Genomic DNA, 14,000 nt, shown 5'->3' on the forward strand with positions numbered 1-14,000 from the left:
GTTTAAATCAGTTTTAGAATCCCATGTAATTGAAACACCGATCTTCACCAGCAGCTTTGGCCACGCCCACCTGCATGGTGGTGAGGTCCTCGGGCGCACGTGCGCTCACGGCAGGTTGCACGTCCACAATGTTGTAGTTGCGGAACAGGGTCCTCAGCTGTTCCCGGTTCTCGTCGATTAGCCGGATCACCCTACAGCAAAACGGGCTGGGTCAGGCCCACAGAGCTCCGGGTTCTGAGTGTGTGTGGCGGCCAGGGAAGGCCGGAGATGTGCTCACCTCTCCACGTCCAGGATGCGGTTGCTGTCACGGCCCACCACGTGGATCAGGACGTCGGTTTGGGAAAAGTTCACCCACCCCTTTTTATCTACGTGGTACTATAGGAGGAAAAACACGGGAGGAAGGCTGAGCTTTGGTTAGGTGAGATGGATAATTACCGAGACACAAACAGCTGCAGGTACCTAAATACATAGTGAAGAACCAGACCTGTGGACCCACATCCACACACCCCGACACACACACACACACACCTGTACGTCATCCATGTTGACTATGGCGCCGGTGATGTTTGATAGCAGGTGGATGAAGGACTCCTGGAAGAGCCACACTCGGTCAGGAATCTCGTTAATGATGATCTTCACTCTCTGGTCCTCACGGAGGATGTAGAGGCCCACCTGGGCCACGTCGCTGTGACCCACCAGGTCACGAGCCAACACCTCCACCAGAAAGTAGCCAGGGCGGTATGCCATGAAGAGCTCGTGCGTGCGGATGATGCCGTCTGTCTCGCCTGGAGAAAACGGCAGGAAATAAATTACACAGGAAATAAAAGCCTCATCTTAATCAAATTCATTATTTTTTCAAGTAAACAAATAAATAAATAATAAGGACAATCATGTGATCTGTAACCAGAACATCCCTCAAAAGACATTAGTGTCGTCAGTGATCTAACCAATCATTCAGTGTTGGTGGTTTTCAGGACGATTTCACACCACCGTGACGCAGCACAGGAAACACATCATACCAATCGTGAAGACGTTGTTGACGTCCTCGGAGTCGTTCGACTGCAATTTGATGTACCGGATGGACAGGATGTGATACAGGACGAGGCTGTTGTTGCCAACGTCGTTGTCGATGGCCTGCACCTGGATTAACTCTGAGCCTACTTTTGCATCTGCCGCTACGCCTGCAGAGAGAGCGAGAGGTTACAGATTACAGGCCACAGACTACATATTACAGATTACAGACACATCACAGGACAGTAAGATTTCGTGATATACCACTGAGCAAGCACACAACACACCACACATTCTCGCCACATAGATGTCTGATGCAGGCTAATACTTGACGGCACAGTGGCACACACACTTTTGTGTGTGTTCTCACACCTGCAGTGTATTCTGTCTTGGTGAACCTCGGCGACTGGTCATTGATATCCTCCAGGAATATCCTGACCTCCTGTAGCGTGGGGTCACGGCTGAGGTCGAGTACACGACTTCTCTGCGACCTCTGACTTCTTATGAGGGTCCAGTTACGGTTGCTGGAGGCTTTGATGATGATGGAATACACGGGCACCTGCTCACGGTCCAGCTCTTTATTCACAGAGAGAACTCCAGCCACACTTAGGTTGAAGTTCTTCTCAGCGTCTCCCCCTACAGGTCACAGGCAGTATTACTGCTCAGAACACTGACCAGCATTGTAACACACAGGCAGTTCCCCACACACTCACACTAACGCAACAGTAACTCCATCCGTTATGGAGAAATGCAAGAGAGGACAGATGTTGAAATATTCTTCTGATGAATATTGTGAAACACTACCATCTTATGGTGTGAGTTATTCAAACACCTGCGTGTTCAGAATAAACATTTTCAGCAGTTACGCTGCTCTTTCGTTGGAAGCCCCAAAGTAAATACATTCAGACAGAAGGCCGACGTGTGCACACAAGTCTGCTCAGATGTCCTTTCTCCCTTCTCATTTATCATAATAAAACAGGCTGATATGATGCAGTGTAATACCTGCGATGAAGTAGTAGACAACAGCATTGGAACCTTCATCGGCATCCACTGCCCCTGTAACGTTCCCCACCACTGTCCCGGCCGGAGACTGCTCCGGAACGGACATAGACTGGAATGGCACACCTCCTTTCTGGGGAGAGATCGGGGAGAGAAATGTCTTGGCATGAACCGGAGTCCATTCCTCATGGCATATAGTTGTGCTCATACAATTACATACCCTGGCAGAAGTTGTGATTTTTTAATATTTTTTCAGAGAATCATAATGATAATACAACCACTTTTCTTTTATTCATCTTTAGTGGTTGGGTCAAGCCATTTATTATCAACCAATTGTTTTTGCCTTTTTTAAAATTATAATGACAACAGAAACTACCCAAATGACCCTGATCAAAAGTTTACATACCCTGGAAATTTTGGCATGATAACATACACACAAGTTGACTCACACAGGTTTAAATGGGTACTAAAGGTAACCATCCTCACCTGTGATCTGTTTGTTTGTCAATCAGTGTGTGTGTATAAAGAGTCAGTAAGTTACTGGACTCCGGACAGACCCCTGCATGAGACATGGGGAAAGCAAAATAATTATCAAAGGATCTGCGGGAGAAGATAGTTGAACTTTATAAAACAGGAAAAGGATATAAAAAGATCCCCAAGGAATTGAGAATGCCAATCAGCAGTGATCAAACTCTACAAGTGGAAAACGAGGGATTCTGTTGAAACCAAGCCAAGGTCAGGTAAACCAACAAAAATATCAGCTACAACTGCCAGGAAAATTGTTCGGGATCCAAAGAAAAACCCACAAATAACATCAGCTGACATACATACTCTGAAAAAAAGTGGTGTGGCTGTTTCAAGATGCACAATAAGGAGGCACTTGAAGAAAAATGGGCTACATGGTCGAATCGCCAGAAGAAAGCCCTTACTACGCCAATGCCACAAAGCAGCCCGCTCACAATATGCCAAACAGCATAGGGACAAGCCTCAGGATTTCTGGAACAAAGTTATTTGGAGTGATGAGACCAAAATTTTACTTTTTGGCCACAATCATAAACGCTACATTTGGAGAGGAGTCAACAAGGCCTATGATGAAAAGGTTACCATCCCTACTGTAAAACACGGAGGTGGATTGCTGATGTTTTGTGGATGTGTGACCTACACAAGCACAAGGAACTTGGTTAAAATTGATGGCAGGATGAATGCAGAATTTTATCAGAAAATACTGGAGGAAAACTTGCACTCATCAGACCAGAAGCAGCGCACTTGGATGTTCCAACATGACACTGATCCAAAATACAAGGCCAAGTTGATCTGTCAATGGCTACATTAGAAAAAGTGAAGGTTCCGGAGTGGCCATCTCAGTCTCCTGACCTCAGTATCATTAAGCCACTTTGGGGAGATCTCAAACATGCAGTTCATGCAAGACAGCCCAAGAATTTACAGGAACTGGAGGCATTTTGCCAAGAAGAATGGGCAGCTTTACCATCTGGGAAAATAAAGTGCCTCATCCACAACTACCACAAAAGACTTCAAGCTGTCATTGATGTTAAAGGAGGCAATACACGGTATTAAGGACTAGGGTATGTAAACTTTTGATCAGGGTCATTTGGGTAGTTTCTGTTGTCATTATTATTTTAAAAATGGCAAAAACAATTGTTTGATAATAAATGAATAATAATAAATGGCTTGACCCAACCACTAAACATGAGTAAAAGAAAAGTTTGGCAGTGTGAAGAAGGTCGATAGCATGAGGCAGTGAGGAGAGGGCGGGGCTTACGGACCGGAGGCTTGAGAAAGACCGGCTCGTTGTCATCGATGTCAGACAGAGCGACCTGCAGAGGCTGCGTGGTCTCGTATGGGACAGGCTGACCTAGATCATACGCCACAACAATCAGCTGGACACACACACACACACACACACACACACAGTGTTATTTACTGCACATCTTCATAACAAGTGTGCCTCGGCTAGAACGGTGTTTCTCCACCCAGTCTGCCGCACCCTCTGCCACGCCACATTCTGGCTCCTTGCAAGTTCTGAGCCTGAATACCTCCTGAGTTACAGCTAAACCGTGGACTGGATGCTGGGCCTTAAGGAATGGGCTGAGGAAGATATCTGTGTGTGTCTCAACGTGCTCTGACAGCCACTATTCCAATCTGATGAACAGGTAATGAAACTATACAGACTACACACTACAGTCTACACACACTGATCCTAACACTACACACTACAGTCTACACACACTGATCCTAACACTACACACTACAGTCTACACACACTGATCCTAACACTACACACTACAGTCTACACACACTGATCCTAACACTACACACTACAGTCTACACACACTGATCCTAACACTACACACTACAGTCTACACACACTGATCCTAACACTACACACTACACACTACAGTCTACACACACTGATCCTAACACTACACACTACACACTACAGTCTACACACACTGATCCTAACACTACACACTACACACTAGTCTACACACACTGATCCTAACACTACACACTACACACTACAGTCTACACACACTGATCCTAACACTACACACTACAGTCTACACACACTGATCCTAACACTACACACTACAGTCTACACACACTGATCCCAACACTACACACTACAGTCTACACACACTGATCCTAACACTACACACTACAGTCTACACACACTGATCCCAACACTACACACTACAGTCTACACACACTGATCCTAACACTACACACTACACACTACAGTCTACACACACTGATCCTAACACTACACACTACACACTACAGTCTACACACACTGATCCTATCACTACACACTACAGTCTACACACACTGATCCTAACACTACAGACTACACACACTGATCCTAACACTACACATAGAGGGCTTTTACAGCACAGGTGAGATTTATATACTCTGCGAATGCACTGTACTCTATATTCTCTGTTTCATGTGGCTCACTTCCCCTGCAGCTGTTTTTAATAGGCCAACATACTTTATGTATTCAGAAGGCTACATAAAGCGTGGCTAAGTTATAATCCACCATTTATAACATCAGTGACATGTAGTGGTTACACACTCACACACACACACGGCGCACTCACGCTGTACAGGGCCTGTTTCTCGCGGTCCAGTTTGACGGTGGTAGTGATGACCCCTGTTAGCGGGTCTATGCGGAAGCTATCCCAGTCCCGCGAGCCAGCTCCTGTCTGCAGGAAGCCGTAGCGCACCTCACCGTTCACGCCCTCGTCCACGTCTGTGGCAAACACCTCGTACACCAGCAGGCCGGGAGGCTGCTCCTGCAACCACATCCACCCATTGGTTAGAAGGGTGGTAGACCTGCCTCTGTGGGCATGGCTCAGTGTGGGCCCAAACCCTGCTACAACTCAGTGGATTCCCCAGAGTTGAGATGAGTCAGGTTATTACAGCTGAGTAACTACAGCTAATATGGTAACTACAGCTGAGTGAGGTAACTACAGTTAATCAGGTAACTACAGCCAAGTAAGGTAACTACAGTTAATCAGAAGAGAGTGTGTGAGCCGCGGTACAGGAGGGTGAAGAGACTGATCTCAGATCCCCCTTCCTGCCCCTTTATGAAAACAGTGTGAGATTAATATATAATATATTGTTGGTCAATCAGATGGCTTTGTGGTGGTGTCTCATGCTTTGGCTCAAAGCCCCCCCACCCAACCACCCACACACACACACACACAGTGATCTAAACCCACACTGACCTACACACACAGTGACCTACACACACAGTGATCTACAGACACAGTGACCTGCACACACACAGTGTGGTACAGATGTAAAAGTGGTTGGATTAAATACGGTAATTAAAAATAGTGTGTGTTATCCCAAAATCTGCTCTAGACTGTGAATGAATGAATGAATAAATGAATAATAAACACACACATGCGTCCCCCCCCCCACACACACACACATGCTCACACACCCCACCTCCAGGATGTGCATGATGGTTCCATTGGCTGGTCTGATGAAAACGGGTCGGTTGTCGTTGACGTCAACGACGGTGATGTGGAGGCCGGCAGTGCCCCAGAGGGGAGGTCTGCCGTGGTCCGTTGCTATGACAGTCAGGTTGAACCTCTCGAAGCTGTGGAGCAACCGCTGAGAGCGGATCACACCTGTGTCCGGATCCAGAGAGAAGGCATCTACGAAAGAGACAAAGAGAGAAAGAGAGAGAGTGTCACGATAAAATGTATTAATCAGTCACAATATAAAACATACAAACACCCTACAATTACAAAACAGAGAAAATGTAACTAAAAAAACCCACCAAAAGCCACTTCCCATTTTTCACAGAACACAAGACATCACTGTAACCCCAAATATTTTCAAAAGTAGTGAGATCGCTCATAGCAGAATAAAACTCAAACACTATACGACTCTTCACCGATCTTATAAACATTTACATTTACAAAGCTACTGTCAGTCTGGCCCTCAGCCAAACACTCCCTCCTAATCCACACGGCCATCTTAGACTGCCCTGGAATGAAATTCCAAAGTTGACACTGTGCTTTCTTCTTCTGTGTGTAATTATACCCATAAATAAAGAGTGCTGATGTAAAAACAACCCCAAACCAAACAAAAATCATTACTAAGAGATTAAACAAAGATGTCAACGTGGAACATTCCATAAAACAGTGAAAAACGGTTTCATTCATGCCACAATGTGGACACTCTGGACTAGCAGCTGGGTTTGAAACAAAAGCATAAATTGCTCCTCCACCATGTAAACTTCTCCACTGTAGATCAGCGTAAAGCCTTGTCAGCGCTGGTTTATAGAGTCTCCAGGCTGAACTGAATCCTCCCCCAAAGGGTATTGATCTTGCCATTTAGTTTATCTTTATTTAAAACTTTGACACAGACTCTATAGAGGGTGTTCCCAGACACCTCCTCTAAGACCATGTTCTCAACACCCGATAGCTGTAAAAAGCGGCTCTCACAATCTCCAAGGTCGGGTGATAACACAGGAAATGTGTCGTTGCCCCCACCAACACTCCTACCGCTGTAGGGGGGTCCGACGTGAGCAGAACTCTTCCTGTGTTAACGCAGACATCCATTTACACAGAAGATGTCACACGAAACACAGAGACTTTACACTTAAGTGAGCCGCTACTCTTTCTAAGATCACACAGCTGAGGACCCACTAGGGTTACCAAATCCCCTAGAGTCCAGAGTCCTGCGCCGCACAGAGTTCTGTCCAATGAATTTTAAAAAGTCCAGAATAAGAGTGGTAGATTTTGTAAGGTCAGCCTTTTATTGCCCATTAGGAACAGACACAGGTCCCTGTCCCAGCCTCCAGTTCTACAAAGTGCCACACAGGCCAAAGGTCTCCACGCCAGGTTTGCTGCCCGGTGAGAAGTCTCCGCAAAAACTGAAGATGACAGACCGCAACCCTGCTGGCAAAGTGTAGACGCCCCGTCCCTCTTTAGACAGAAACAACACGCTCATATAAAGCCCATTTACATAGAAACTGAGAGAGAGGCAGTGAGAGAAACAAAATCACACAGTGTGACAGACAGAGAGAGAAGTATCATTTGTGTTTCTGTGTGTGTGCATGTGTGCACGCTGGCATGTGTGTGTGTGTGTGTGTGTGTGTGTGTGTGTGTGTGCATGCTGTACCTGCTCCAGGTCCTTGCAGGTTGTAGGTGATGAGGGCGTTCTCTCCCTCGTCCAGGTCGATGGCCGTCAGCGTGATCACAGTCGTTCCACTCGGTTCGTTTTCAAACACATTGGTGCTGAAGACACGCTCGGAAAAGCGCGGTCGAAAATCATTCACATCCAGGACTGTCACCAGCACCTGGAGCAGAGAGAGAGGGAGGAAGGGAGGGGGGAGAGAGAGGGGGAAAGAGAGAGAGGGGGGGAGAGGGGAGGGGAGAGTGAGAGAGAGAGATGGGGAGAGAGGGGGGGAGAGAGAGAGAGAGATGAGGGAGAGAGAGAGAGAGAGAGGGAGAGAGAGGGAGGGGAGGGGAGAGTGAGAGAGAGGGGGGGAGGGGAGAGAGAGAGAGAGAGATGGGGGAGAGAGAGAGGGGGGGGAGAGGGGAGGGGAGAGTGAGAGAGAGAGATGGGGAGAGAGGGGGGGAGAGAGAGAGAGATGAGGGAGAGAGAGAGAGAGAGAGAGAGAGGGAGAGGGGAGGGGAGAGTGAGAGAGAGAGGGGGGGAGGGGAGAGAGAGAGAGATGGGGAGAGAGAGAGAGAGGGGGGGAGAGGGGAGGGGAGAGTGAGAGAGAGAGAGAGAGAGAGAGAGGGGGGAGAGAGAGAGGGGGGGGGAGAGGGGAGGGGAGAGTGAGAGAGAGAGATGGGGAGAGAGGGGGGGAGAGAGAGAGAGAGATGAGGGAGAGAGAGAGAGAGAGGGAGAGGGGAGGGGAGAGTGAGAGAGAGAGGGGGGAGGGGAGAGAGAGAGAGAGAGAGATGGGGGAGAGAGAGAGAGGGGGGAGAGGGGAGGGGAGAGTGAGAGAGAGAGAGAGAGAGAGATGGGGGAGAGAGAGAGAGGGGGGAGAGGGGAGGGGAGAGTGAGAGAGAGAGAGAGAGAGAGAGAGAGAGATGGGGGAGAGAGGGGGGGAGAGAGAGAGAGAGATGGGGGAGGGAGAGAGAGAGAGAGAGAGAGAGATGGGAGAGAGAGAGAGGGGGAGAGAGAGATGGGGGAGAGAGAGAGGGGGAGAGGGGAGGGGAGGGGAGAGAGAGAGAGAGAGGGGGAGAGAGAGAGAGAGGGGGAGAGAGGATGAATACTTTTGTCTTTAATTTTTTTTTCTTTCCTTCAGTTGGTCAGTATTAGTGATTAATGACTGTTATTCATTTGTAGATAATGTTGATTACTGATGACTCTTAATGAATTATTTTGTAGATTATAAACTTTTGTTTGTTAATAATTTTGTAGATGATGTATTTTTGTTAATTAACTATTTTGTAGATGATGTATTTTTGTTAATTAACTATTTTGTAGATGATGTGTCACGGGACGTTCCCCCCCACGAGTCACGTGATGGGGGGGGGGGGGGGTTCACCTTGTGTGTGGCCACGCCTTTTGTGATTACGCACACCTGCAGGGGGTTTAATGTCGTGTCTATTTAAATCTCTGCTAGTCTGTGTACAGTGTTGGTCACTGTTAGTCTGCTGTTATGTTAAACACGTATGTAGTCCTTGTTAAGTGTTTTTGTGTAGTGTGTTGTGTTAATTAAGGAAGTCGTGTCTTTTGTTAATGTTTTATATGAGTGCCACCAGTCTTGTCTGTGTCTTTTGTTAATAAATGTTTTACCTCACTGAGGGAGTCTGTGCGTCCTGCTCCACGCCCATCGGCACTCGGGCCAGCAGATTCGTTACGTGATGTACTTTTGTTGCTCTATTCCTGCCTATTTCCCCTTTCCTGTTTGTGCCAATTTGTTCTGGCAATAATGTAACTTATGCCACAGATTACCACAAAGTATTGTTGAATGAAATTCATAGAGAGGTAGAGACAGAGCAAATTAAAGAGAGAGATACAGCGAATTAGAGAGATAGAGAGAGAGAGAGCCCAGGGACAAAGCATTTCAAATCATTTCTGCTTCAAATGACTCTGTTTCTCTCTCCCTAAGTGATTTCACAGACAGTAGAAATGCTCCCTCCGTCACAGGCAGTGTGGGTGAGCGACGCTGGTGTGTGCATGTGCATGCACTGTCTGTGTTTTGCTAGCTCAACCACTTGCTTCCTCTGTGTGTGTGCACAGGTGTGTGGTGTGCACTCACATGGACACTTTACAAACATCCTCTTTGAAACACAGACTACTGAAGCTGAATGCATGCTCGAGTGCTTGTAACACTTGTTGTGTTGACTCTGACTCATGTGAAGGAGTGTGTTCTGTCCTCGGTCAGCCGGGGGACTCTCAGACGCTCCTACGGTGTGTTAAACGTGTCCTCGATGAACGGCCAAACTCACACACCTGCACAGAGTTCTCTCGCCGGTTGCTCGGGCTACCCCCAGGGTTGTCCCTGGCGACGGCTGTGAGCGTGTAGTGGTCTTTGGTCTCTCTGTCCAGGGGAGAGAGGATGTAGATGTCACCCTGGGAGGAAGACAGGAGAGGAGTGCGGGTTAAATTCACACACACTCTCACACACACACACACACACACACACACACACACACACACACACACACACTGACCGTAGAGGGGGTGATTCCAAACTTGCCCTCTCCATCCACCAGTGCATACTCAATAATGGAGAACAGTCCTGAGTCTGCGTCTGTTGCACTAACACGCAATATGATAGTGCCCAAAGCTACATCTTCCAACACTGGCCTCTGTAGGTACACACAAACACACACACACAGACACACACACACAAAGAGGTACAGACACACATTTACACACACTGTGTCCATTATTCTGTAAGTAGAACTGAAGAGACGGATAATCATGATTTGGCTAAAAAAATAGTGAAGTGCACTGTGCAGGTTTGCCAAATCTATCATTATCTGTACAGTGAGAAGTGACACAATCACAAGTGACGAAAGGAAATGCACTGGTGACCTGACCCCTCTAAGGTGCCCTGACAGTGTGCTCTGTCTCACCAGCACAGACCCACCTGGTACGAACGCTGAGTGAAGATAGGGTTGTTGTCGTTGACGTCGACGATGCGCAGGTACACGGGGAGCTCAGAGGAGCGGGGTGGACTGCCCTGGTCCTGCACACGTATGGTGAAGTTTAACCACTGCACCTGCTCGTAATCCACCGTCTGATTGGCTAAGATCTTTCCTGGGGGAGGAGGGGCAGCACACATCAGGCTGGATTGTTATTGGCTGGTTCAGAAACCTCGCCAGCGTGTGCGTGCGTGTGGTGCTGGTACCCGTGGACGGGTCCTCCAGTCTGAGGTAGCCTCCTCTGGGCAGATTGAGAAGCTCGTAGTAGATCTGGCCATTGGGCCCCTTGTCCGGGTCCACGGCAGAGACAGACAGGAGTGTGGTGCCCACCTGGGCCCCCTCCAAGACGCTCTCCGAGAAGTTTGTCACCCCGAACGGGCGGAACCGGGGAGCGTTGTCGTTTACGTCCAAAATGTTGATGGTCAGTCTGGCTGTAAGGAGAAGGAGCCGGGGGAGGGGTCAGGCAGGGAGAGGGCAGGGTTTTCAGGGTGGGGGGGAGGAGTTACCAAGAGAAACACTTGTGAGAAAAGAGGAAGAAAAAGTGCAACAGGAAGTAGATGCGAGGAAATTGCATAAAAACAAATGTAACAAACGCATGAGACCAAAGAAGAGAGTGAGGGAAAAGAAAAGAGAGAAAAGACAGAAAAGAGAGATGAGAGAGAGAGAGAGAGAGAGGTGCTACTCACCATTTGGGACACTAACTGACATGTCGATGATGTCACTGGCATTATCGTGCACTGACGCTATGATCTCAAACGTAGCAACAAGTTCTCTGTTCAAGGGGTATCGCACAAATACAGCACCTGAGGACACACACACACACACACACACACGCACACACGCACACACTCAAAGGTTACATACCTACATAGTTACATACATTATGAGCACACCTGTGTTGGACTCACCTGTGTGGAAGTCGATGCCAAACGATTCCTGCAGTCCACTCACTGGCTTGTTCCCATCATCCTTTGCTTCCACTGAGATGATGTAATACTCGAGGCGGGGCTGGAGGTCTGGGTCCTCGGCAGCGAGCGTAGCGACCACCACACCAGGCGGGGTGGACTCGTTCACACTGATGGCCTGCACGGGCTGCAGGAATCGCGGCCGTGAGTCATTTACGTCGTCCAGGACGACCGTCAGGGATGCCGTGCCTGAAAGAGGGGGCGTGCCCCTGTCCGTTGCCACGACAACCAGCCGGTAGGAGGAACGCTCCTCACGATCCAGGGTGGCGTTGCCCACGACGACGGCCCCTGAAAGGGCGTCAACCACGAAGCGGTCCTGGGCTCCGCCCTCCAGCCGGTACTGCAGCCAACCATTGGAGCCGTCGTCTGCATCCGTAGCTGAGAGCTGAGTCACTACCACACCTGAGATACAAACACACACACACACACCACTGCCACTTCAAAGAAGGCACACAGAACACCAGGCGAAATTGGCCATGTAAAATCTACCATCTCTCTCTCTGTTTCTGTCTGTTTGTCTCTCTCTCTCTCTGTCTGTCTTTCTCTCTGTCTGTCTCCCTCTCTCTCGCCTGTGGGGCTGTTTTCTGGAAGGCGAACACTGAAGCTGGATGGCCTGAACACAGGGGGGTTGTCGTTCTTGTCCAGGATGGCGATGGTGAGGGGAACACTGCTGTTGAGCCGCCCCACGTCCTGTGCCAGCACCGTCAGATCCAGCCGTGGGTCCGTGAAGTTCTCCCTGTCCAACACCGCACCCTGGCGCACGGAGACCTCAGCTAGAGACGAGCGAGGGGACAGGGAGGGAGATGTTGGGCACATAAAGAGAGTTGTTTGCTGGACATCTGGGGTAGAAGGATATTCCTGATGTTTTCCTAAGTCTGCCAGAGCTCACCTGTGCTGGCGTTAATGGTGAAGAGATCCACTCTGGGGCCCAGCAGGCTGTACCTCACCACCGCGTTTGGCCCCACGTCCCTGTCCACGGCCAGCACCGGCCCGTTCAGAACCAGCACCGTGGTGCCTAGTGGGCGGTAGAGGGCACACAGTGAGGATCAGAGCATGATGGGAAGATAACGACTCTCTGAGGTTTCTGAACTGAATCCAGGGAGCAGACTGGATGCATATTCTGGTTAAGAATCATATCAAGTCTACAGTTATAGACCAGAAACAGGGGCTTGTGGGAAACCCAGAATGGGTCCTGGCTGCACACAAACACCAGTGGGCGGGCTGGATCAGGCTCCAGGCAGCTCTACACATGGCCTCTCATACCCAACCACGTCCCCTCAGAAATAACCCAGAAATAACGTTAATCATCTCCTTACAAACGAAGGCATCTTAAAGAATGTGTCCGCCATCACCATGCAGCTACAAACACTGCTCACATTACTCACCAGCTTCACCAACAGATAGGTAGAGAGGGAAAAAAGAAGGAGAGAGAGAGAGAGACAGGGGCAAAGAGACAGAGAGAGAGAGAGAGAGAGAGATGGGGCAAAGAGACTGAGAGAGAGAGAGAGACTGGGCTCTACCTGGGAGAGAGTTCTCACTGATTTCCCCTCTGTAGCTGGGGGAGGTAAAGATGGGTCTGTTGTCGTTCACGTCCTGAATGGAGACCACCAGCAGGTCTGAGTCCTGCAGAGGTACAGGGGTGGTAGTGGAAGGTCAGTACTGGGAGAGTCATGGGGCATCAGTGCTGCTGTCTAATGCACTGTAGACTAGGATGGGTTACAGTGCAGTGTGGTGTAGACTAGGATGGGTTACAGTGCAGTGTGGTGTAGACTAGGATGGGTTACAGTGCAGTGTGGTGTAGACTAGGATGGGTTACAGTGCAGTGTGGTGTAGACTAGGATGGGTTACAGTGCAGTGTGGGTAATGTAGTGCAGCGGCGAGTGCGCTACCCTGCGGGCAATGCGAGGATTCTCGGGATTATCCTTCACTGTGACTGTTAGCGTGTACTCTGATGTTCTCTCTCGGTCCAGAGGCCTGTTCACCTGAACCACTCCAGACTGGCACACAGACACAGAGAGAACGTTTAGTCCAGTTTACGCAATACCCAGTTTACGCAATACCTATACCAAAGAAACCCATTGTCCTGCACTCCACATTCACTTCTCCTTCTCTACTTATCCTTTCATCTCATCTATTTTCCTTTCCTCTTTCTCTCCCTCACACCTCCCCCCCCCTCTCTCCCTCTCACTCCCTCTCTCTCTCCCTCTCCCCTTCTCTCTCTCTCCTTCTCTCCCTCTCACTCTCCTTCTGTCTCTCTCTCTCTCTCTCTCTCTCTCTCTCTCCTTCTCTCCCTCTCTCTCTCTCTCCCTCTCTCCTTCTCTCTCCCCCCCTCTCTCACAGTTTCGTTGATGTAGAAGACTCCATCCAGGTTGCC

At 49.0% G+C, this 14,000-nt stretch overlaps 1 protein-coding gene across 3 annotated transcripts in view; it reads right to left on the bottom strand.

The window, feature by feature from the left end:
• LOC113588379 (cadherin-related 23) overlaps positions 1 to 14,000 on the bottom strand; it is a 35,065-nt gene that overhangs the window by 4,280 nt on the left and 16,785 nt on the right. For all 3 annotated transcript variants that reach the window (XM_035531500.2, XM_081724391.1, XM_081724390.1), the window contains 21 exons: positions 13,965 to 14,000; positions 13,516 to 13,623; positions 13,147 to 13,249; positions 12,516 to 12,641; positions 12,196 to 12,399; positions 11,570 to 12,028; positions 11,348 to 11,464; positions 10,868 to 11,092; positions 10,607 to 10,776; positions 10,185 to 10,322; positions 9,964 to 10,083; positions 7,672 to 7,849; positions 5,986 to 6,197; positions 5,130 to 5,324; positions 3,795 to 3,908; positions 2,014 to 2,143; positions 1,384 to 1,647; positions 1,020 to 1,181; positions 529 to 785; positions 278 to 375; positions 71 to 191 (listed from right to left, as the gene is read on the bottom strand). The exon at positions 13,965 to 14,000 is cut by the window's right edge and continues 174 nt beyond it. In XM_035531500.2, coding sequence (XP_035387393.2) covers positions 71 to 191; positions 278 to 375; positions 529 to 785; positions 1,020 to 1,181; positions 1,384 to 1,647; positions 2,014 to 2,143; positions 3,795 to 3,908; positions 5,130 to 5,324; positions 5,986 to 6,197; positions 7,672 to 7,849; positions 9,964 to 10,083; positions 10,185 to 10,322; positions 10,607 to 10,776; positions 10,868 to 11,092; positions 11,348 to 11,464; positions 11,570 to 12,028; positions 12,196 to 12,399; positions 12,516 to 12,641; positions 13,147 to 13,249; positions 13,516 to 13,623; positions 13,965 to 14,000 — 3,537 coding nt within the window. The remainder of the gene's footprint in view (positions 1 to 70; positions 192 to 277; positions 376 to 528; positions 786 to 1,019; positions 1,182 to 1,383; positions 1,648 to 2,013; positions 2,144 to 3,794; positions 3,909 to 5,129; positions 5,325 to 5,985; positions 6,198 to 7,671; positions 7,850 to 9,963; positions 10,084 to 10,184; positions 10,323 to 10,606; positions 10,777 to 10,867; positions 11,093 to 11,347; positions 11,465 to 11,569; positions 12,029 to 12,195; positions 12,400 to 12,515; positions 12,642 to 13,146; positions 13,250 to 13,515; positions 13,624 to 13,964) is intronic.

This window comes from Electrophorus electricus, chromosome 12 (assembly GCF_041902795.1).
Source record: "Electrophorus electricus isolate QZ-2024a chromosome 12, ASM4190279v1, whole genome shotgun sequence".
NCBI lineage: Eukaryota > Metazoa > Chordata > Actinopteri > Gymnotiformes > Gymnotidae > Electrophorus > Electrophorus electricus.